Source organism: Ctenocephalides felis, unplaced genomic scaffold (assembly GCF_003426905.1).
Source record: "Ctenocephalides felis isolate EL2017-DRISC unplaced genomic scaffold, ASM342690v1 CF-g0.4_SCAFFOLD_01886, whole genome shotgun sequence".
In the NCBI taxonomy this organism is placed as follows: Eukaryota; Metazoa; Arthropoda; class Insecta; order Siphonaptera; family Pulicidae; genus Ctenocephalides; species Ctenocephalides felis.
Window position 1 is genome coordinate 129,505,413 of NW_020538040.1, and position 23,501 is coordinate 129,528,913.

Consider the following 23,501-nt stretch of genomic DNA (forward strand, 5'->3'; position numbering starts at 1 on the left):
TTTAACGCGTATAAAAAAGATTTGGAGGAGCTGGGATTTGAACCCAGGACTTCCCGCATGCGAAGCGGACACTCTACCCCTGAGTTACACCCCCTTCGAATGAAACGTAATTCTCGGATTTGGATGAAATATACAGTTTATTTATATAAACTATATATTTTTGATATTTAACGCGTATAAAAAAATACGTGGAGGAGCTGGGATTTGAACCCAGGACTTCCCGCATGCGAAGCGGACACTCTACCCCTGAGTTACACCCCTTCGAAATAAAACATAATTCTCGGTCGGATGAAATATACAGTTTATTTATATAACTATAATATTTAAGATATTTTAACGCGTATAAAAAGTTTTGGAGGGGCTGGGATTTGAACCCAGGACTTCCCGCATGCGAAGCGGACACTCTACCCCTGAGTTACACCCCGTTCGAAATAAAACATAATTCTCGGATTCGGATGAAATATACAGTTTATTTATATATATATATTTAAACGCGTATAAAAATATGTGGAGGAGCTGGGATTTGAACCCAGGACTTCCCGCATGCGAAGTGGACACTCTACCCCTAAGTTACACCCCCTTCGATATGAAATAAATTTTCGGATTTAAGTTTTCAAATGTGTCAAAAATGAATATAAAGCTATTGCGATATTACTATTTGAACATATACATAATGTTTGTTCATGAAAAAAAAGATCATTCTAATACAAATTCGAAACAAAAAAAAATTTCATATAAAATGAATTTCATTACCAAAATACAAAATTATGTTTAGAAAGAAAGATTCGCATCCAATAATTGCAAAGGCGTTTTTAAAATCGATTAAAAATTGTAAGCTGGACGAAAAATTGTACCATTTTCTGCTAATTCTAAGAAAACGTTTCGGCCGATCGTCACACAAAATAAATCGATAAACGGCTTTTAAATTTTGAAATAGCCGTTTTGAAGAAAACGACCAAATGTAAAAAATTGGCTCTTTTTCCAAATTTGGTTCAATAGATTCATAATGACTTGAAACGTCGAGATAACATAAAAATTAGCAAATTGGTATTTTGGCGTGGCGAAAACATAAACTTCACTTCAAAAAGCAACAAGTGCAGATTTGAATGATCCAAAAAACATTCTGCTTGTATAGATTGCTTTTGAGGAAAGAATTTTTTTTTTTCATTCAATTTTTTTATTTTTCGAAAAAAAATTATTTTTCATATAAATTTCGTATAAGTTACTCATCGTCCAATTCATAAGGTTCTATATTTTGGTTTTATATCTATAAAATAAAAAAAATAATGAAAGTTACAGTATTTATACTAATCTATTTGAAAACATTTAATATTTTTCGAAAATTTTATTACGGTACGGGAAGTCCAGCAATTTGCCACAAGGCAAATGCCATACACCTAGTAGTTCAATTATTTATAAGATGTGTTGTTATTTTTAGGTTATTTTCAACAGTTTCCTTTATAAAAGCATATATCTATATATTTACCTGTACAAAAGCTTACATGTGGGTGGGGTTAAAAAAACAACTAAAACTTTACACTGGCAAAGGTATGAAAAATAAGAGAATAGTACTTAAAAAAGTAGATTAAGTTAAACTTATGTACAAGAGATAAACTAAATTAATAGTTATTCCATCTCTACTGATATTTCTCACTAAATACCAGATCAAGGTTATATACGGAGTCATCTGTGTGAAAATGTGCTTATGAAATATTTATTTCGCGTTCGTTAAATAATTTAGCTATTATTTCGTAAAAGCCCTTTAAAATGGCTGACGGCTGTCCCTTTTTATCCAGCCTTTAGGGTAAAAAGGAAAAGGTGACAAGTTCTCGAGAAATAGCTAATAGCTTAAAAAATATTTCTATAATTAAAGATTAATTGGGAATTTTTAAACATAGTTCGATAGACAAGCAATGTCTGATTCGTGTTATTTTTTATGATGTGTGCTACATATTAGTTTGGACAGTATGAATACTGAAAGCCAAATTGGACCATTGTGCTCCCTATATCGTCAAAGTCAATTTGAATGATTCAAAAAATATTTCACTTGCATTGACGTAATGAAGTAATGATTAAATTTTTACTATAACAGGTCTAGCGGTTTTGGAGATTCAGAAAAAAAAAATAATTATTTTGATCATTAGCCATATGCACATCAAATTATCAGATATTTTATAAAGATTTGATATTAGGTACTATTTTTGTTTTCATTTCTGTGGGTTCCGTTTTAAGATTTATAATGTTTAGAGTAAACTTATATAGATTATATTAAACAAATGTCCTCGACAGTATGGAAGAACCAACTTGAATGCGTATCAAAAACTTTCAAGAAATTTCAAAAACAACATTTTTTAAATAAAATTTTTAAAAATATCAAGTTTGGAAAAAGTTCATAATTTTTCAAAATAGTTCATTTTTTCGAAATTTTCAAAAATGTTTTTGTCCACTAGTTATTAATTATAATTATTTAATTAATAATAAATATTTTTTCGTTAAATTGTATTTGTAAAGTATATATAGTTATTATATTTGCACATTCAATAAAAAAATGCATTATTTCTATAGATATTGTATCTGTAAAGTATATATAGTTATTGTATTTGCACATTATTCTATAGATATATCTCTATATAAATAAATATATTTACAATAATATTCTAATTCTAATTACTTCCATATAATTATTCAGCACAAATTGTTATTAAGTAGATGATTCTACTTTGTGTTATTGGCTGGTCCATTGTCTAATAGTATAATTTTTGTGCATTTCTAACTTCCCTCACTTTTTTCTACTCTAAAAATTTATCATTTAAAATGATATAATCATAATCATTACTTCTCGTCTCCTTTGACAAAAGGACAATTACATTCTGCTGTCTTATCCACTACGATCGGTGCCAAAATACTCATCAAGATCCATTGCCTGCAACATATTAAAAATTCTTTCAGACGCAATATGTTTGGCAGCTTTTTTGGAAGAAGAAGTAGCAGTATCCCTCCAAGTAGACACAGAGCATTCTATAGTAAATTGTTTGCAATGAGGTGGTCCAGTTTCGCCAACTAAACTGTACTCTGGCGTAGGTAATCCAATCCTATGACACAACTGGCGAAGCTTTGTTATCGATCGATACAGGAAAGCTGGTAAATTGCGACGGTGGTGAATTCATTTCCGATAGCCTCTCAAGGGCCGATCTTGCCGATTCATGCTTAGCTCGTTGTTTGGAGGTTCCTATTCCATAAGCTCTTACTTCAGTTTCGTTTACAGTCAGGCGAACTTCATAAATGAAGATTGGGTCGTTGGTGGAAGCCGTTCCATCTTGGAGTAAATTAAAGTCAGGTATTGGTATTCTGTTTGCAGCGCAAAAGTTCATCAAAGTGGTTATTGGCGTTTCCTCAGCCATTGGACAAAGTCAAAAATGTAGCGCACGATATTATTTCAAAATATATTTAGACTAATTTCAGAATACTGTTTATCATTTTTTTTTGGTTTGATATATTTTGTTTTTCTTTGACGTTTTTAAATCAATCGAAATTGAGATTTAAATAAAATTTTCAACTGTTTTTTTCAAAAATAAAGTTTTCGCTTTGAATTAGATCTAAACATTACAATTTCCTGGTCTGTTTTACCCCATATGCGGGGTAAAATGGGACGGCTAGGGGGCAATAGGTCCAACGTCTTAATTTTAATTTTACAAAATAATTACTACATTATTCAACCAATGCAAAATATACATTTTACGGGTACATTTTTTACGGAGAAATATATGAATATTTTTTTTTATAAAGAATAAAAAATAATTAATAAATAAAATATTATACGTAAGCACCCGCGCATCCGAGGCTAGTCCAAGAATATAAATTTGAAAGCCAGAAAGTACTTGAAAGTATTATACGTCAGCGCGGGTGCTTACATATAATATTTTATTTATTAATTATTTTTTATTCTTATAAAAAAAGAAATTACTGACATTCGGTGCTTGTTTCCAATTATTAATTATTTAAGTTGTTGTTAATATGTGTAAGTGATAATCTAAGAATTTCAAAACCACTGACGATGACGTAGAATTTTACGTCGAAACGTATGAAAAAAAAAAAATGTTTCAAAAATCTTTACTTTTATATATTTGACTTGATGTTAAGCCCTTCAAGAAAGAAATTAATCACACACCACACACACACACAACACCACACACAAACACACACATATATATATATATATATATATATATATATATATATATATTGACTTACTTCTCAGAATGCGCGCAGAAGTTTCTTTAGCAATGACTGTACGCAATCCAACCAGACCTGGACTAGAAACGATTGCTGTATAGTTTCCAGTAATATCACTCATGGCCACTGAACTGTCATCTCGGAGCCACATTAATCTTTCGCCAAATTGGCACAAAGGTCCATGAAGTTGTGATCCTTGCAATGGACGAAAGAAAGGTGCAGTTGGATTCTTCGTAAAAAATTCAAAACATAAATTAAAATAAATAAAATCAGGCAAAATTACATATAAATATTAAAAATAAACATAGATCAACAAATTTTAAATTATTCAGTTCATAATAGAACAGATTCAATAATATAATCATGAATTGGTTTTATTTATAGTATTCTGGACTATAAACTTTTTTTTCATACACAGAAAGTCTATCAAAATGTTTGGTTTATACTTATGAGAACGCTCACCTTTTTTTAAAGTTATTTTTGCCATAGGCGCTGTATACAACATGGATCCTTCATCACTGCGAATTATCCACATAACAACTCTGCGCACTGACTGAGTCAAAGTCAACCCGATGACTAAAATTTTCAAATATACTAAACTTATTTCTACATTCTGGTTAAATATTATTTTTTACGTCATTTTTATGTATATATGTATAAAGCGAGAGGTTTGTTATGTATATATATTTTTATAATATATATATATATATATAATATATATATATATAAATATTTGCGTTTGTATGTAATACCCCGTTTTCCTAAAAATATCCGACATTGAAGTAAGTTTGCTTCTTGGTGCCATGTGTAGAGTTGCGCACTCTATCGCGTGCTCGGTGTTGAATAGTAAATAAAACCTTCTACAGAATCCACTTTTAATTCTCGTGCTAAGGCGAGCATTGGTAAGGATTCACGATGGTTACCTGAAAGACTTCCTCGAAATATCTGAAACAAGATATGATCCGTGAACATAAAGCGACTGGTGGTTCAAGATAAACTTTCAGACAAACAAAGTCAATATTTAATTTCAAGTGAAGTACAACAAAGTGTTTATGTCTCACCAGCTGCTGATTAGGACTAGCCCAATATAATTTTCTGCCAAGCCAATCCACTGCAATGCTTCCAACCGACTCCAAGTCACTATACCTGGTCAATTTTTTCTCAGTTGTATGATACATATACACTCGACTTGAGTTCAACACCAGATACAAAACGTCTTCAAACCAGTCGATATCGGTGACATGGCTCCCAAACAGTTGCGAACTCGATATAATGGTGTTCAGATTACTTCCAGTTACATCGGAACGCATCACGCCTTCCCTAGTTGACCAAAGCAGGTTGATCTCCTGATTTGCAAAAGGCCGAGGAAGTGTTTTGCTAATGAACTCGCCTGACCAAGGGCCTAAAGGTAAAATGTTTTTTAATAACGTTTTTAAGTCGACTCACAATAATATAATGAAATTTCTATCAAACTTTATGCGAATATTATCAGATAGCATAAAAATATTAGCATTTTCTGTCTTTATTATTTTTAGAAACTTACCTCTTCCTGAAATTGTATATGCAGCTACTTTCACACGATATTCGGTATCAGGACGAAGATTATGCACTGTCACGTCTGTCGAAGAAATGGATTTTTCGACGTGACTCATATTTCTTTTCTCATCCATTATTAAAATTTCGTAAGTCCACTCTATAACAAATGATACAATCATAAAATAACTAAAATGTAAGAATATGGAATTTACAAATATTATAATTATGTACTAACATTTTTAATATCAGAACAATGGTAAAATTAATTAAACATATAGTGATGTAAGCAAAATCAATTATCTTAAAATCTTATGATTTAATTCAATTTTAATAAATTTATTATTATTTTGTACTTTGCCAAGCTCCTTTGCCCTGAGTCGCCAAAGATTGTGGTGGACGCCAAGAAATTTGGGCGACGTCGATACCAAGCAGAGCCTGGGCACTGATTGGTGGATTTACGGGTACTGGTGTCGGTTGAGCAGATGATATATAGGCATATATCTAGAAAAAAAGTTGAACAAAATATAATAAAAAAAGTAGAATTCGTTTAATACTCAACAATAGATCAAAATCCTAAATTAAAGTGACTATTAAGATTAATAGTATATATTTATCTGCGAGATTATATAAATGGTAAAAACCACTTAATTTCTAATTTAATCTCTCTTGAACTGAAATTTGATCATTAAACAAACTCAATCGTGATAGGTCTATATACATTTCTGTAGAATGCTACATATTCTATTCAAATCTTTTGATCGTGTACATACTGTTAGATAAATATAATAATTTTAACTCTCATTTTATTTAAGTCTCCAAAAAATAATTCTATAGAGGGTAACTTTTTTGTAATGCTTGTAAAATATACTAACCTTGAAGACAGTATTCGGAAACGGAATGGAATTATGAAAATACATATTTTGCTCCTCGTGATAATCTTCTAAATAAATTTCGTAACCATTAATCCAGAAAAAACGCTCATTTATATATACCAGGGACGTTACATTTTGGAACTTAGAGTTTCTAATATTTGTTCTTTTGTTTTCTTTAGCACTCCTAAGAAGTTAAAAAAATTCTAATATTATTTTATTACAATAAGTTATTAATAATTATGACAATTATTATACTAAAAAAAACTGCATCTTTCTAGTTTTTTCACATCAATAGAAATACTGATCTACCATACCCGTCCAATAAAATGCTGATAACCGCGCTTTCTCCATGAATTGGAACCAGAAGTCGAAATTTTTTACAATCTAAGGTAAATGAATATAAATCATCGCGTTTCAGAATTAATTCAGGATTTTTATCATGCTTTACACCATTGTTGATGTTAGCCAAGTCCAGACGAAAAAGTCCTTCTGCATTTATCCAGAAAATATAACTAGAAATAAACATTATGCATTAAATTTATTGCAAAATTATGTTATTATTTTTTTTAACATTTGTAATATTCTATACTATATAGAAAATTTAAGAGGCGTTTTTATTTGTTTTCATGCATTATAAAAAATGTGAATTGCTTATAGATAATATAGCATAGATTAATAGATCATATAGTATATAGCATATATGCACGGATAATATATATGAATCCTAAAATATTTATTAGTAAACAAATCATAAATTGCAATAATCTGTCTATACATTTAAAATTATAAAATAACATAACAATAGTTAATAATCGTACCCATTATATGGATCCACATCAATCTGTCGAGGTTTTAGGCTGATTCCTCCAACTGCCACTATTAGGAATTGACCATTCAAATTACTACGGACGATTTGCCAAACATCAATACCCTTAAATTAACAATAAACATATATAATACAAATTTGATGTTCTTTTTTTCAGAAATTGCTAAAAAATATTTACACTTCTAGTGCACCTATACATAAGTGAGAAGTATTAAAACAATTAGATTTTTACACGTCATAATTTAATTTATAGTATTGTATTCTTAAAATTACTAAATAATTCTTTTACTTTTTTTAATTATTAAATTAACTGTGTGTAATTTTGCCTTGAGTCATTGTAATATTTTGTAGGCCTAAAATATTTTAGAATATTCGTCATGTAATTACATGTAACCATGTAATCTATCAATTATTAATATTAATTGTATTTTCAAAAACTAATTACGAAGAAATGACCTGAATGATCTATATCAAAAATTAGTCACCATGATTTCCAGCTCGCCTCTTTAAAACCGTAAAATGTTTAAAATCCATTCAGACTTCTTAGCGAAAACGTTCAAAAAATATTTTGCGCTTTCCTGCGAATATAAACGAAACAATTTGGCCCCGTCTCGCAAAACAAAACAATACACAAATCAAGTTCGAAATTCTTGCCTCATTAACATGCACACATATTTTGTTACATAAAATGAGCAAATCGGATTTTCTGGTGAGAGCAAAATTTTCCTTCAGAAAGTAAAAGCTAAAAAAAAACTAACAGGCCTATTGTGGAACAAGTGTGCTCTCTCATTTATCATCCTAAGATGCTCTTTTATGCGATAGATCAAGAAATTTGTTTCATCTTGCACGACGATGAGAGATTTATGTTATCCGATAATAGCCCTCTGAGTTTTAGAAAAATGAATGACAACTAAAAAATGCCATAAAACTTTTGTAATATGACTTTGTGTATTTGGAATATCTGTGTGAATGCATGTGTGTCCATTTACCTCGTGTTTTACTTGTCCCAAAATATAAAGATGATCATTAAGCCAATCGATTGTTAAATCGAAAGGTTTAAATTGAGCACCAAAAGGACTAATTATAACTTCACTCTTCTCTTCGTTTTCATATAAACTATTCCTTATCAGCTTCCTATGAATATAACCATTCGAATCGGAAATAAATAATAATGACCTGAAATAATTTAATGAAGTTATTAATCAATTAAATAAATTGATAATTAATAATAAACTGAACAAATAATTTACTTAGAAATGTGGACTGCCGATCCTGTAATACTAGCATTGTTTGATTCGTAAAGTACAGAGTAATCTTTAAAGTTGACTAGAGTTAAACGAAATATCTTACGCTCTGATGAAAATATAAAAAGTAATTGTTCATCAATGACATCATCTGAAAAGATAACATATTTGTTAGTATAATTAATATAAATAAAATATATTTAATAAAATTGTGGATGGAAAACAGTGTCGTCTTCAACACCAAATATATTTTTAGAGTTCTGGTAATTTTACCACCTTAAATTATTGTCTTTATATACGCAATCCAAAAAATGCAAATAAGTTTTAGCTAGTCAAATGCCCAATTACAACAAAAAGGATTTATAATATAAAGAGGTTCAAATAGACATTACCAAAATTTTGGCCATTTCAAGCAATAATTACCAAACCATTTGGCCAACCCAAAGACGTTTGGCCATCTTTTGAGTATGAGAGGAGAGTCAATGGTAATGTTACATATCGTTTATATCGAACGTTTCCATATCGTTTATACAGATCTTAAAAGTCACATGAGCTGTTGTTGTGATGCTTCCTAACTATGTAGCCTCTTTTTCAGAAAGCATCCAATGGTTAGAAATTATTTGTTGAAAATAATATGTATTTAATGAATGTTGCTATGTCGAGAAAACTATTTCACTCGATAGGACATTATTTTTAAGTGTCAATGGATATCACTGCTGCTTTTTATCAGATGCAGTATGATTCTGGAACTTGGTGATTACAGAGCTAGAGAGATTATCATATTTATAAAATATTAAACCCTCCGTCGAGCGTAGTCCAAATATGTATAGAATCAGACGCAGTATATCTGACACATACAGATTTTAGTATATTCACAGAAGGCTCATAGTTTTATATAGGGGACACTCTATTTAACACGTATATTTGAGTATAAATATTCACGAATATATAGTAGACATAAAATAACAAGGCTACTGAAATTTGAGGGTCCCATGACATAACATCCATGTAGGAAAATACTAAAATATTGGACCTGTATCTGTCATGTCGGCTGCGCCGATGGAAGGTTATAATCAAATTTACCTTCATTTTGAATAGGAAGTGTAGTACTGTGTGGTCACAGCAGCAGGTCCTTCCCCTTGAGTATTTCTCATGGATACCGAAACCTCGTAAGTTTTATTCGGCATGAGATCTGTCCATATGTAATGCTTATTTAATTGACTAGGTATTTCCTGCACAAACATTTTATTTTACTTATTTTCAGAAAACTCGAATCATTAATAACTTGCGGGCTTTTGGCATGCCACATTGTTTTACTAATACTTTAATAGGAATTAAATATATTTAAATTTTAATATAAAATTGTTTTTTGCTGAATAGTTAAGCCCTTGAAAACAATGTGTGTCAGTCAGAAGCGTTATATACTATTTACAATTTTATTATTATTGCAGAGAAGAGAAAAGTACACACATATATAAAATTCTTCTTATAAAAATAAGTTAATATATTCCTATGTAAACTGGATACATGGAGCATATGTATCCATTTCAAAGCGACACAAAATTTTCATACAAAAAAGTGGATATACTCGTATGTATATAAGCTGTCCAGACCTTGACATCGTTCGGAAACGCGTTGATAATACTATCAACCTTGACTGTCCGGAAAAAAATTTAGAAAAAATTAAAATTAGCTTTAAAGTGCAAACTAGAGCTTTGGTAAAATTATCACCATTTTTTAGTCAATTTCACAAAATTTTGTCATTTAAACTGTAGGACTCTAATCGTGAACAATATTTCTAGTGCCACAATCAAAAACAGTAACACATTTGCCCCAAGCTTTCAAGAATTAAGACTTTTGTTTGAACTTTGAATATTTATTTTTTTAAATGGACTCTAAGAGGCCATCTTCACATAATTTCTAATTTATTTCTTGTCTATTTTTCTTTCAGGGCAGGGCAGTTAGGGTCAATACTATCACCCCATTTTGGCTTGACGTCAAGGTCTGGGACACCCTGTATATATATGTGTATATGTATGCACACTTTTTATAAGTATTGTGAATTTAGTTAAGCGAAAATAACTACACAAATAAAACTACACAAACATTACAAAACTACAGGTATTTGATTGATAGAAATAGATAAATGCGAGTCTATCTACATATATAGTCTATATAGCCTGGTATTTGATAGAACTAAATAATTAGAATAACATTTACGACAATAATAAATACAAACTGAACAATTATTTTACACTGGAACGATTTTTACACAAAAGTGACATAGCTTTAGTAATAAATACGAAATAACTTTTAAAAACATGCTGAATATTTGAAGTCTAGCATATTAAATTGATTAAAATACGGTAAAATTAACATACAAAATTTCAATTAATAATAAAATATTAATTGAATGAATATCAGCTACGATTTAATCTACTTCGACCTAATGAAATCTTTTATTGCCATAACAAAATTTTATAAAATAGTTTTCATTGTGATTAAAGTGAATTTTGAATTAAATTTACAAAAGAAGCAAAAATCACACAGTACAACTCATACAGGCTTCCGAGCGGACATGCACAACCGACACCGTTGATTAGTGTTGACATCAGGGCTGTGAAATCGAAAATGGAGTTGGAGTTGGAAATGGAGTTGAAACTATAGTTGGTAATTAAGTTAGAAATTAAAGTCACAGTCGAAGTGGATAATTGAAGTCGTTTTCTGTGTTGTCCAAGCTAAAGGATGAAGCAGAAGAGTGACCTCAAAATGAAAATAAAATTCATATAATATAAGATATCTTATATTATAGTCCAGAAAATTTTCCAAAATTTCTAGTGTAGTAGAAATACAGTCATTAAAATCGGGGTTTTTAGTTTTTACGTATATCTACCCTGATAAAATTGAATTCCAAAAAGCATCTTTTATCTATAAATAATATTATATTACAATATATTATAACTTATAGCGCGTTTTTGCGATGTTGCCAGTTATATTAACTTCCCGTAGGACAAGTTATAGTAATCGCACAAAAAATCGAAAATGAAAATTTTTATATATCTTTACGTTTCAAAGGTTTCTGAACATTTTGGCATACCTTAGAAAAAATGGATGTATGTGTGTGTTTGCGGATACAAATTTGAATAATTCAAAAAACATTCGATTGATGATTCGACGTGCTAATTAGTTTTTGACGAAGGCAGGTCTAGCCGTTCCGTAGATACGGGGCAAAAAGTGCCAAAAATGGTAACTCAGAGAGAACGGAGCGTCCGATTTTAATAATTCAACTAGCTGTAAGTGGAATTCTGTCTTAAGGCATCGTCTTAAGGTATTAAGGCATCGTGCCTTAAGGCATATTGCTGGAACTTTCCGTACCAAAAAAGTATTATGTTTTTAAAAACAATTGACATTTTTAAAAAAAATTACTTCGAAAAAATAAGATTTTTGAGAAACTATAAATTGGACCAAAAATTACTTTTTTCTGAAAAAAAAATTTTTTTTTTTTAAAAATTTAAAAAAAAATTTTTTTTTTTTTAAAAATTAAAAAAAAAATTTTTTTTTTCATTTTTTTTTTGCAAAAAAAATGTTTTCTTTATTTTGGCATATTTTAGAAGATCTGAACTTTTTTTTCAAAGCAATCGTACTTTTTTAACTGCATCGAGACAAAATGTCAAAGCGCGTAAGCGCCGCGTCGCCGTCTAACGAATAAACATTGATACGGAACCCATAGGAATGCAAACAAAATTTATACTTATTGTTAAAATCTCTATAAAATATCTGATAATTTGATCTAATGAAAAAAGTAAAAAAAAATGCCATTTGGCGGTCAAAAATGATCATTAGACATATGCACATCAAATTATCAGATATTTTATAAAGATTTTAACAAAAACTATAAATTTTGTTTACATTCCTATGGGTTCCGTACCAATGTTTATCCGTTAGACGGCGACGCGGCGCTTACGCGCTTTGACATTTCATCTCTATGCAGTTAAAGCAGTAAGATTGCTTTGAAGAAAAGTTCAGAATTTCCAAAATATGTCAAAATAAAAAAAACATTTTTCAATAAAAATTTCTTTTTTCAAAAAAAGTAATTTTTTGTCAAATTTATAGTTTCTCAAAAATCTCATTTTTTAAGTAATTATTTTTCAAAAACGTTAATCGTTTTCAAAAAAATAATAATTTTTGGTACGAAAAGTTGCAGCAATTTGCCTTAAGGCACGATGCCACGCGCCCCACTAGTTTTGATTGTTGTCTTCTTCGTCTTCTTTTGAAAGTTGAAAGAATAATGTGACAAGAAAGAGATTGACACAGGCAGTTGCCTTATTAGTGACCAGAAACGTTTTACTTTTTTAATACTTTACATACAATAGATTCTGAAATATTCAAAGCAGAGACAATAGGGTTGATAATAGTATATATATATACTATGTAGCTAGAGTTGGACTAGGACTAGGATTGTGTGGAATTCTGCCAGCCCTGCTTGCGACAATGACGCTATTAGCGAAGTAAAGAACTAAAAAAAGAGAAAAGCAAGAGTGTCAAAAGAAAGAAGGTCGTGCATCTACTAATGGCGCAATTGTTAGAACCTTTATGGATGAATATTCGAGTTCGCTCGCGGAGTTTTGAGTCTTTATCTGCAACACATAGGAGAGTATCAGGCCGTTTATGAACTGGCCAGTCTCCCAATAGACGAGAACACGGCTCGGGCCAATGGCCGATGCAATTACCCGTGAGGGACGACTTAGCGGCGGTCCGGCCGGCAAAGTGCTGATCACCACGGACGGCGACGACACGATCGGCTCGCAGTGGAGGCAGTTCAGCAGGATGGCCACGCGGAACTGAAGAAGAAAGATTGTCTTTATGCTTAAATATAATTATATTATATATATATATATATATATATATATATATATATATATATATATATATATATGATGATAGTTTTGTCGACGCTGATACATATTTGTAATATTTTTGCAGCCCAATCGTCGAATTAAAAAAAGATTAAATAACAAAATTATTTATTCCATTAAACGTTTCGACACTTGATGTGTGTCATCATTCAGTAATCTAAAAAACATATAACATAAATACAAAGCTGATGATAAATATAAGTATATAAAAAGGAGGAAATTATACATACCAAACCAGGAATAACAACAGAAAAAATTAATTATGATGTAAAATTGATTGAACACTAAATTTGTGTAAAATAATAATATACTATTATATAACAAACGAGAAATAGAAGGAGCACATATTGCCCTCCTATATTTAATGTTATTGATAGCGGTGCATTGTGGACACTGATCAAGGTTACAACGCAGTGTAGTCACGCACGTGTAATGAAGGAGTTGGAGCGAGTTGTGAGAAATGAAAGGGGAAAGAGAAACAGAGAAGAAATATAACGAACGAAAGATTATAAAACTGTATAGAATTACTTTTCATTAAATTAATGATGACTTTGTAACTGTCATGTAAGAGATGAGAGGAATTACGTTTGTTTACACGTATTACAAGTATTAGTATTAGTTTTTTTTAATTCGACGTTTGAGCTGCAAAAATATTACAAATATCGTATATATATATATATATATATATATATATATATATATATATATATACAGTCAACTAAATACCGAGATTTGCTCACTTAAAAAGAGGGTGCCGCAAATCTGTTTTTTTTCCTGAAATATTGACACAACTGTCCTTAATATTGGTGTCGAATTTGATAGTCATCAATCAATCATTATGTTATTTGCAATTCATTACGTAAATTAACTACAGGCAATTTTTACAGTTTGTGCTTTGAACGGAATTCTGTACGCAAAATCATTATCAAAAACCCTAGCCTACGAGTAATATATATGATTGGCAGAGGGCCAAAAAATCGTAAAAGATATGGTTGTCCATTAACGTTTTTAATGACTGAAAACATTGCCAAAGTCAAGGCAATGGTACTGAAAAATCGCCATTTAGGCTGAAGGGAGTTAGTTCTTGACCTTAACGAATCTATCGAAACAATTACATCATCAAATTGGGCATGGGACGCTTTGCTGTTACCGGAAGAATATGGCTAAAGACATTCTTGAACAAGTGAATTCGAACATTCGGTATATAGGTTTAACGTGCAACTCGTCAACAGGAAGTTGAATGGTGCTGACCAAATGAGACAAAACGAAGATTTTAACTTCTCACCATGTCGAAGTCATGCTGCTGATTTTGTCTGATTATGGTGGTCTTACACACTCAAAAGTCGTTCCAGATGGTTCTACGGTAAATTAAGAATATTATTTTGAAGTTATGAGAAAATCAAGAAGATTGCGCATAGGAAAGCTAATTTGTAGAAAAAAAGGCTCAACTTTTGACCATGTCGAAGTGAGTCAAAATGTGAAGTCATGCTGCTTATTTTGTCTGATTATGGTGGTGTTGTTCACTCATAAATCGTAAAGGGTAAATTAAGAATATTATTTTAAAGTTATAGGGAAATCAGGGAGATTTTGAATAGGAAAGCCAATTTGTGGAAAATAAGGCTCTATTGAGAACGCTTTATGGCCAAACAGTGAAATATTATGGGACAACTACCGCATTCATCTGATCTATACTCCTATAATTTATTTCTTTTTCCTAAGTTTGAATTGCCAGTCATCGGACACTTCGGGCAAATAGATGCCAGTACAAAAAAATTGCCGAAAAAGCTGAAGGCAATCTCTTTAAAAGTTTTAAAATGTACTTTGATGATTGAAAAAAATTAATTATTGGCATTTGTTGATCACTTCGAATAATGCCAAGAAAATAAGTTTGAAAGATTGAATGATTGTATGAAACATCTCTCGATACTTAGTTGACGGAATGTATATGTATATAATATGTATATATATATATATATATATATATATATATAATATATATATAAAAAAATATGATAATATGTGATATTGAACAAATATAACTTAATAAAATGTCGCTCATATCACCTAGCGCACAATATTTTGTAAATTATGATAACAAACATGTTTAATGATAAATCAATTAACTTATATAAACTAAAACTGAATAAGCAATGAATAATTTCTTTTTATTTTGTTCTCGTGAAAAATATCATATAATAATAAATAATTATATAAAATAATTGGAAGTAAATGATATTTTCATTTGGAAAATTTACTGGAACTTCTCGATATCAGAAAAATATCGAGAATATAATTGAAATATTTTTAACAATTGTTAACTTCGGATAAACGACTCAGACAATCTTTACCAAAAATGAATTAACACAATTTGAGACTGAACTAATATTTCAAATCTTTCAATTATTTAAATGATTCTAAAATATTATAAAAAAAAAACTGCTTGAGCGATCATCATGAAAACATTGTTTTGACAAATATAAACATATGTATATATGCATGTGTGTTAAGTATCTCTTACCCTGTATTTGGTGTAAGGGTGCAAATCATACACAGTAACAATCCTCGAATCATTATCCCAAGTATGATTCCTACAAAAGTGCCAGGCCGCGCTCTGCTCCTCGTACCTCCACTGAGCTAGTAGGCGCCCGCCGTGGGTCACCGATAGCGGAGTCCCGTTCCACTCCAAAGCCAGCGAGGTCGCCGTCAACGAATTGGCCACTAAGGCAGGAGCTGCAGGGGTACCTATAAACTTTTTGAGACGGATAAAGTACTTGCTTAGGGCCTCGTTGCATCCGAGAGCGCAGTGCATTGCTTCGACTGACACTTGGTCGTCTGTGCCGTTCTGGAGAGAAAAAAATCGATTTAGGTAACCTCATTTGTACTAATGCCATAGAAATAAAATTTAATGATATATATAATAAGTAACTTACGCATGCTATCGAACATGATGATTCAAGAGCTTCTTCCAATAAACGGCAGCCTTTAGTGCACTGTAAAAAATAAAAATATTGTTTATATTTTAAACTGTCAATAAAATGAGGTATACCTAATTATGATTAATTGTTAATCAGGTAATTATAGATTAATTGTTAATCAGGTAACCTGATTAATTGTTAATCAGGTAACCTGATTAATAGTATCCAGTAGTCTTATAGTTAACTAAAATAAACTCAGTTTGTAGAAAAAATCAGCTTTATCATAATCTCAGAATAACCCTAATGAAAATAAACTGAGAAATAAGTAGGTGGCATGAAAAACGATTGATTTACTGAAAATACTTCTACCAAGTTTGTGGTAGGTGGGGAATTGGTCCAAAAAATTAAATGTGTCAGTGGTTGACAACCCTTAATAAAATGTTGTTTGAAAGAAAAATTTAAGTATTTCTATAAGCTCAGAAAAATCTTAATCGAAATTCAGTGAAAAACGTTCCCAAAAAAGACGATAATTGATTAGTTGTCATGCAGATAAAAAAGATTGAATTTCTAAAATGACTATACAAATTAGAAGTTATTAGAAGAAAAGTGAGTTCTTGGGGTATTGGGGACAAACTAGTTGGTATTGGTATTTTGCTTGAGGCAAGTTACATAAACTTTCCGATATGTGTAAATAATCGACTTAATCAATAGAAAATATATTAATTTATAAGCGATTAAAAGTATTCCGAGAGGATTTATTACACATAATTGAAAGCGAACGAACACGTTAACTCTGAGTATTTTCTAAAAGCAAATGATCAAAAATCAATAATTTTTATAATTGAACCAGTTTCCCTAGGACTTTAATGGTTTAGTATGTTCATTAAGACCAAGTATTCTATCGTTATACCAAATCAATTTTAATTTTAACAAACGTCAAAAAACTACTCATTTTATCAAACTTTGATAATTTTTTAAAATTAAACTACTTGTAAACCCGTAATATTTCAATAAGTTGTATAAGACCATGATATATAACATCAAAAAAAGTTTCATAAAAATTGGCTCATTTTTTTCCTTTCAACAACGAATTACAAGAAAACGGCTCGACAGATTTTCACTTAAAACTAATCAGTATCATTCCGAACTAATATCTTTCGAACAGTTTTTGATTTTCTAAAATCGATTCGATAGTATGATCTTAAATGTGGGCGAAAAGTTTAACACTTTTTTCCAAATTTCAAAGGAACGGAAATTTCAAAGAAAATTTTGACAAATGCCAAAAAACAATAATAATTTTTGACGAATTTTTAAAGCTAAACGAGTTGTCGTAGGGCCGTAATATTTTAGAATGATCTAGAAGACTATGGTCAAAATAATAATAATAAAAATCGTCGAAAAAAAAATTTTAACACCTTATTACAAGAAAACGGCCTGGCCGATCTCTACCAAACACTTATCAGAGTTTGTGGTACGAGGATAAAAATTTAGGGCGATATGTGTTTCCTAATTACGCCAATCCTTACCACTAAAGGTTATTAAAAATAGATGTTAAATGCGAAGGAAAAAAGATCATACCGTTTCAGAGTAAAATGATCGCTAACATCACGATACGAGAATTTTTATAAATATATCAAGACATATTCTTGATTATTATTATTTTTTTTTTTGACATTCAAATTTGGCAAATTCGATTGATTAAACATGATAACGACTCGCGTTGCTTACTTTTGCGAGACAATTAGCCGAAGTTTTTCGATAGTATTAGCAGAAAACTGCCAAATTTTTCATGCATGTTTTTGCAAAAAGATCTGAACTGAGTTTGATAAATTAAAAACAGTTCGAAGGATATGTTGAAAATCGAGCTCATTAGTTTTTGGTAAAGATGAGTCGAATCGCAGTATTGTCAATTAATACCTATTTTTTTGGCTTTTGATATTTTTTTAGATAATTGAATTCATAGTCTTAACAAAGATTCTAAAATATTATAGGTCTACAGAAAGCAGTTTAAATATGAAAAATCATTAAAGTTTAGAATAATGAGCCGCTCTCTTGCCGTGTATGTATAATCCGTTTTTGGTTTTGAACTGATCACCGTTGACTTTAAAAAAATATGTTTTAGAACAAGAAGTAGAAAAAATTATTTTAGTAATTAATTTTTAATGATTTAATTTAAATATAATAATGGAAAAAAAAATTAACAATGAAAAAAATTATGGCCACAATTTTAAAAGTTTATGCAATTTGTATATAGGCAAAATATTACACCTAGAACTACAAATTATAATCCCGTTACAAAATATATTATTTATGTATTTTTATGCATGCTGCTAAACGCTCTAAAATTTAGCCATTTACAATATTATTACTTTTTATATCCTATTATACTACGCTCCAAATGTTAATTGAAGTTTTATCATATTGATTCACATATATTATTTTTATTTGCATTCACTAGCCTAATTAATTTAGAACATACATTCATTTTAGTCCAGCAGTGGCCAAGGGCTTTTTTCACTCAGAAGCATATTTTTGAATTTATTTTCATATTTCTAAAATACATGATAAAACATTCGTTCCAGTGCACCATGAAAGAGCCGTAGGAGATTATCCGAGTCGTCTTGTAATGCATGTGTCGCTTGTTAATATGATTTAATTGGAAAGGACATTTTCATGGCCAAATTTATTTAGTGGACAACAGTCAGTAAACTCTTTGTGTACCATAAATATATACATATATGCAAACTATAATATATATATATATATATATATATATATATATATATAAATTAAGTGTGTGTGTATGTCGTAATGTTGTAACATTACTTAAATTTTTAACAAAAATATTTAAAATTGGAGGTCCAGCAGTTATGGAGATCCAATAAAAAAAAAGTAAAAAAATGCCATTTGGTGAGCAAAAATGATCATTATTTTTTAGCACATCAAATTATCAGATATTCTATAGAGATTTAGCAAATAAGTACAAATTGTTTACATTTCTATGGGTTTTGTACCAATGTTCGCTTCGATATTTTGTCTCTAAAACAGATACGCAGCGCGATTGCTTTAAAAAGTTGTAATTTACGTTGAAAGTTCTATATTTTCCAAAAAATTGCAACATATAAAGAAATCAAATATTTCAAAAAGAGTCAATTTTTTCGAAAGTTTCAAAATTTTCAAAAATCTCTTTTCTTTTCAAAATTTTAAACTTGTTTTAAAGCTTTTTATGAAATTTTAATTTCGGGTACAGCAAGTTTTAGCCATTTGCCTAAAGACACGATGCCATGCACCACTAGTTTGTTTCTCAAAAATTTTAACTTAAATTTGCAATTTAGCAAATGGTCACTGTTTTATACGCATCGCATGACTAATAAACTCATCAATACAGAAACTTCTGCCACTTTACCATGACGAATATACTTAAAGCACAGAAATCCGTCAAATTCAAGATTATATACATACTTACATATACATATATAGGTATAATTATTTAGGTTTTCTGGATAGCTTTTATTAATTATGATTTTTAAACTTCTGAACCAAGAACCTCTTTTTATCTTAAAAAGAATGTTTATTTAAATTGTTTCAATTATTTTATTCAATGTTTCAAGAATATGAAATGTCCCCTTTAATGACTAAACATTTCTCAATTCAAACACTCAACAAACATCAAAACGCTCCAAAAAATATGTTTTTAAATATATCGATAAAATACGTCTTCACTCTTGTGTAATAATAAATTGCTGAACCGATTTAACTAATTTTGGCTAAAGACACTGTATTTTGATTTTTTTGTCAAATTGTCAATATTGTCATTTTTTCATTTGTTTTAAATATATTTTTTTTCAGAAATTTTTAAATATTTTATTACCATTGACAGTATGATATCGGGCATCAATAAAAAACATTAATTTCTTTAAACCACACGTTTAGGCATTGAAGCTACTAGTTAACTTCCCGTAGGGTAAGTTATAGTAATCGCAAAAAAATCGAAAATGAGAATTGTTATCGTTTCAAAGGTTTCTGAACATTTTGGCATACCTTAAAAAATGAATGTATGTGTGTGTATGTGCGAATACAATTTTTCGAGAACACACATCAACCGATTTTAATAATTTAAACAACATTTTACTTGTTTGGACGTAATGATCAATTTGGTAAAATTTTTGGTAAGGCAGGTTCAGTGCTTCCAGAGATCCAATAATAAAAGTAAAAAATAATGCCATTTGGCGGTCAAAAATAATCATTAGACATATGCACATCAAATTATCAGATATTTTATAAAGTTTATAATAATAAGTATAATTTTTGTGCACATTCCTATGGGTTCCGAACCAATGTTAATGTTACAAGTTAGACTATGACGCGGCGCTTACGCGCTTCAATATTTCTTTTTCTAAAAAAACAGCCATTCAGCAAATGTATTAAAAAAAATCAAAATATAATAAAACTATTTTTTTCATTTTTTTTTTCAAAAATCTAATTATTTTAAAGTTTTAAAAACAATTAAAGTTTTTTTAAAAAATTTAGTCTTTGTTACGAGAAGTACCAGCAATTTTCCTGAAGGAATGATGCCAAGCCCCACTAGTTTTATAAAATTTCTCATCCTGTTTGCAGAATTCATTTGCCACGTGCAGTATTTTGTATTTAGTCTAATGAATTATGTGCGAAACAAATTTGCTTACATCACGATGACAACTTGTTGATATTAATGAATTAATTAATGAAACAAGCTAAATGTTGACTCCACTCCCAGTAACCGAGATCCCGAACTCATTGTTTGCGAAATGACTCAAACCGTTTGTGCATTTGTTGAGCGACATATTAAATTAAATCAAAATCGATCTAAACAATATTTTAATAAACGCTTACTGTGAGATAGGACATCCAAAACATTAGAAGTCATTTAGGTACTTTAAAATTATGCAACCTATTTATATGTTTTTCACAAGTTCAGAGGCGGATTAAGCTTTCTGCCGTCCTAGGCCCTATCCGTTCAGGCGCCCTTTTTAATAGACAAAATTTTACTTTTTTAATTAAACAATTTATTTTAAATTATTTAGATATACTTTTCGACTTTGAATTGGGTCAGTTATAGTAATTGCAAAAGAATCGAAAATGTTTTTTTTATCTTCATGTTTCAAGCGCTCTGAACATTTTGATATACATCAAAATGTGTATGTGTGTATATATGTATGTATGTTCGATTCTGATTGATACTGGTCTAGCCGTTTCGAGGATACGAAGCAAAAAAGTGCAAATAGAAATCAGAACCTTACACCCTGAATCTTTTCCTTATGTCGTATTTTTGTAGAACGTAAGCCGACTGTTGATTCATCCATATTTCATTACTTCATTATTAGAAATTATCTACCAGGGCTGACTTATTACAAACTTCCCGAAGGAGCAGTTTGTTTGAAAATTTAGAGTTTTTTTGCAAAGCAATGTTAACAAAATTTCTACTTATCATTAATATTCTTACAAATTATCTGATAATTTGATGTGCGTATGTCCAATGATCATTTTTCACAAAAATTAGTATTCGTAATTATTATTAGTTTATATAAAGAAGATAGAATGAAACTAAAACTGTATAGAATAAAATTGTATTATAAAAGTAATGTTGTATAGACAAAATGCTGGAGTAAGCGAGGCCATAATATAAAAAGTATGCCAACAATGTCCAGAAACCTTTATAAAGTGAACATAGATAAAAAATTTTCATTTTCGATTTTTTTGCGATTACTATGAATTACCCTGTGGAAAGTTAAATATTTTTAACAACAACAATAATAAATGATTTCAAAAGAATTCTTAACGGTGACTTTTATGAATTATACTGAAAAACCAAACGAATTACATCACAACAAATAACAAACATCAAACAAACAAGTACCTATCCATTTTTGGTAAAATTCCCACCTAATTCATCATTGTAAAAATATATTTCTTGCAATTTTTCTCAAACTATCTAGTCCTTCTTAGGCAGGGAAAAAGAGACATCCAGGGACCAATAGAGTAACAAAATTATTATAATCTTACGAAGATAAACTTATTTTAAATTTTTGGTACTGGCAAAGACAATGTAAGTTTGCCATTCGGTGAAAAAAATGAAAATACTACCTATGACGTAATCATCATCCAGACTCCCTTGCCCCCCATGTCAAACCAAATTAAGCAAATCCATAAACCCCCCGCCCCCTTCCCCTATTGTGCTTACGTAATACTTGAACGGCCCGTTTGCGACAAAATCTGAGTTGCAAATGTTTTCCCGACGTTTGAAGTCATTCTAAATTGAATGAGACCAAGATTGGAAAAGGTATGCGTGTATGTAAGTGTGTATGGGAGCCGATTTTTGACCTTTCGTTGACGTTTTCTTTTCAAAAACCATACGATGTATTTCAATAAAGCGAAGAGCGGTGCGTAAGAACATTACATAAAACTTTTTCCAAATTTGCTCTCAATCGATTAAGAATGATTTGAAACGTCGAGACAGCATAAAATTAGCAAGTCGTCATTTTTCGTGAAAACAAACTTCTCCTGCGAAAAGTTAAACATAGAAGAAATGATTAAAATCAATTAAAAATTTGTTTTGCCGAAGAAAAAGTCTATTTAACTTTGAATCAAATGCAAACTTTAATCAAGAGGCATTTGTTACAATCTTTCTAACAAATTTTACAAGTTTCGAAGATAGTAGAACTAATATATAAATGATAAACAGCAATCGACTTATATATATATATATATAATATAATATTGAATTACAGATCTAATCAATATAATTTTTAATTAAGTAAAGTATAATTATATGAAATTGGTTATATTTTATATAATAGATACTAAATAAATGTCATAGAAATAATATATAAGCAAATACAAACAAAGATAAACTAAAAATGTGTATTTTTTATTATATTTGTTCAAAGCTTTATTTTCAATAATGCTATAAATTCCTGAAT

The 23,501-nt window shown here is 29.9% G+C and overlaps 1 protein-coding gene and 4 non-coding genes across 5 annotated transcripts; all 5 read right to left on the reverse strand.

Annotated features, from left to right (window-relative positions):
- Positions 1-22: 22 nt before the first annotated feature.
- Positions 23-94, reverse strand: Trnaa-cgc. Its single transcript has one exon. It is a non-coding gene; the product is annotated as a tRNA-Ala (tRNA).
- Positions 95-189: 95 nt separating this feature from the next.
- On the reverse strand, positions 190-261 carry Trnaa-cgc. Its single transcript has one exon. It is a non-coding gene; the product is annotated as a tRNA-Ala (tRNA).
- Positions 262-353: 92 nt separating this feature from the next.
- Trnaa-cgc lies at positions 354-425 on the reverse strand. The gene has a single exon. It is a non-coding gene; the product is annotated as a tRNA-Ala (tRNA).
- An 83-nt stretch (positions 426-508) lies between these two features.
- Trnaa-cgc lies at positions 509-580 on the reverse strand. Its single transcript has one exon. It is a non-coding gene; the product is annotated as a tRNA-Ala (tRNA).
- A 2,512-nt stretch (positions 581-3,092) lies between these two features.
- On the reverse strand, positions 3,093-21,884 carry LOC113375893 (proto-oncogene tyrosine-protein kinase ROS-like). The gene is made up of 16 exons (XM_026615838.1): positions 21,822-21,884; positions 16,558-16,617; positions 16,220-16,469; positions 13,301-13,552; positions 8,718-8,862; positions 8,457-8,643; positions 7,460-7,572; positions 6,956-7,153; positions 6,642-6,825; positions 6,123-6,270; positions 5,777-5,926; positions 5,295-5,635; positions 5,091-5,178; positions 4,718-4,809; positions 4,252-4,462; positions 3,093-3,316 (listed from the first exon to the last, which is right to left on the reverse strand). The coding sequence occupies exons 1-16, from the start codon at positions 21,882-21,884 to the stop codon at positions 3,093-3,095; spliced, it is 2,706 nt and encodes a 901-aa protein (XP_026471623.1).
- Between the last annotated feature and the right edge of the window lie 1,617 nt (positions 21,885-23,501).

Coding starts and splice junctions, on each gene's coding strand:
- LOC113375893 (XM_026615838.1), bottom strand. CDS start 21,884: ATGGATGAATCAACAGTCGGCTTACGTTCTACAAAAATACGACATAAG. Junction 16,618..21,821: donor ATAAGGAAAAGATTCAGGGT/GTAAGGTTCTGA, acceptor TATTTTTTACAG/TGCACTAAAGGCTGCCGTTT. Junction 5,636..5,776: donor ATATACAATTTCAGGAAGAG/GTAAGTTTCTAA, acceptor TTTTACCTTTAG/GCCCTTGGTCAGGCGAGTTC.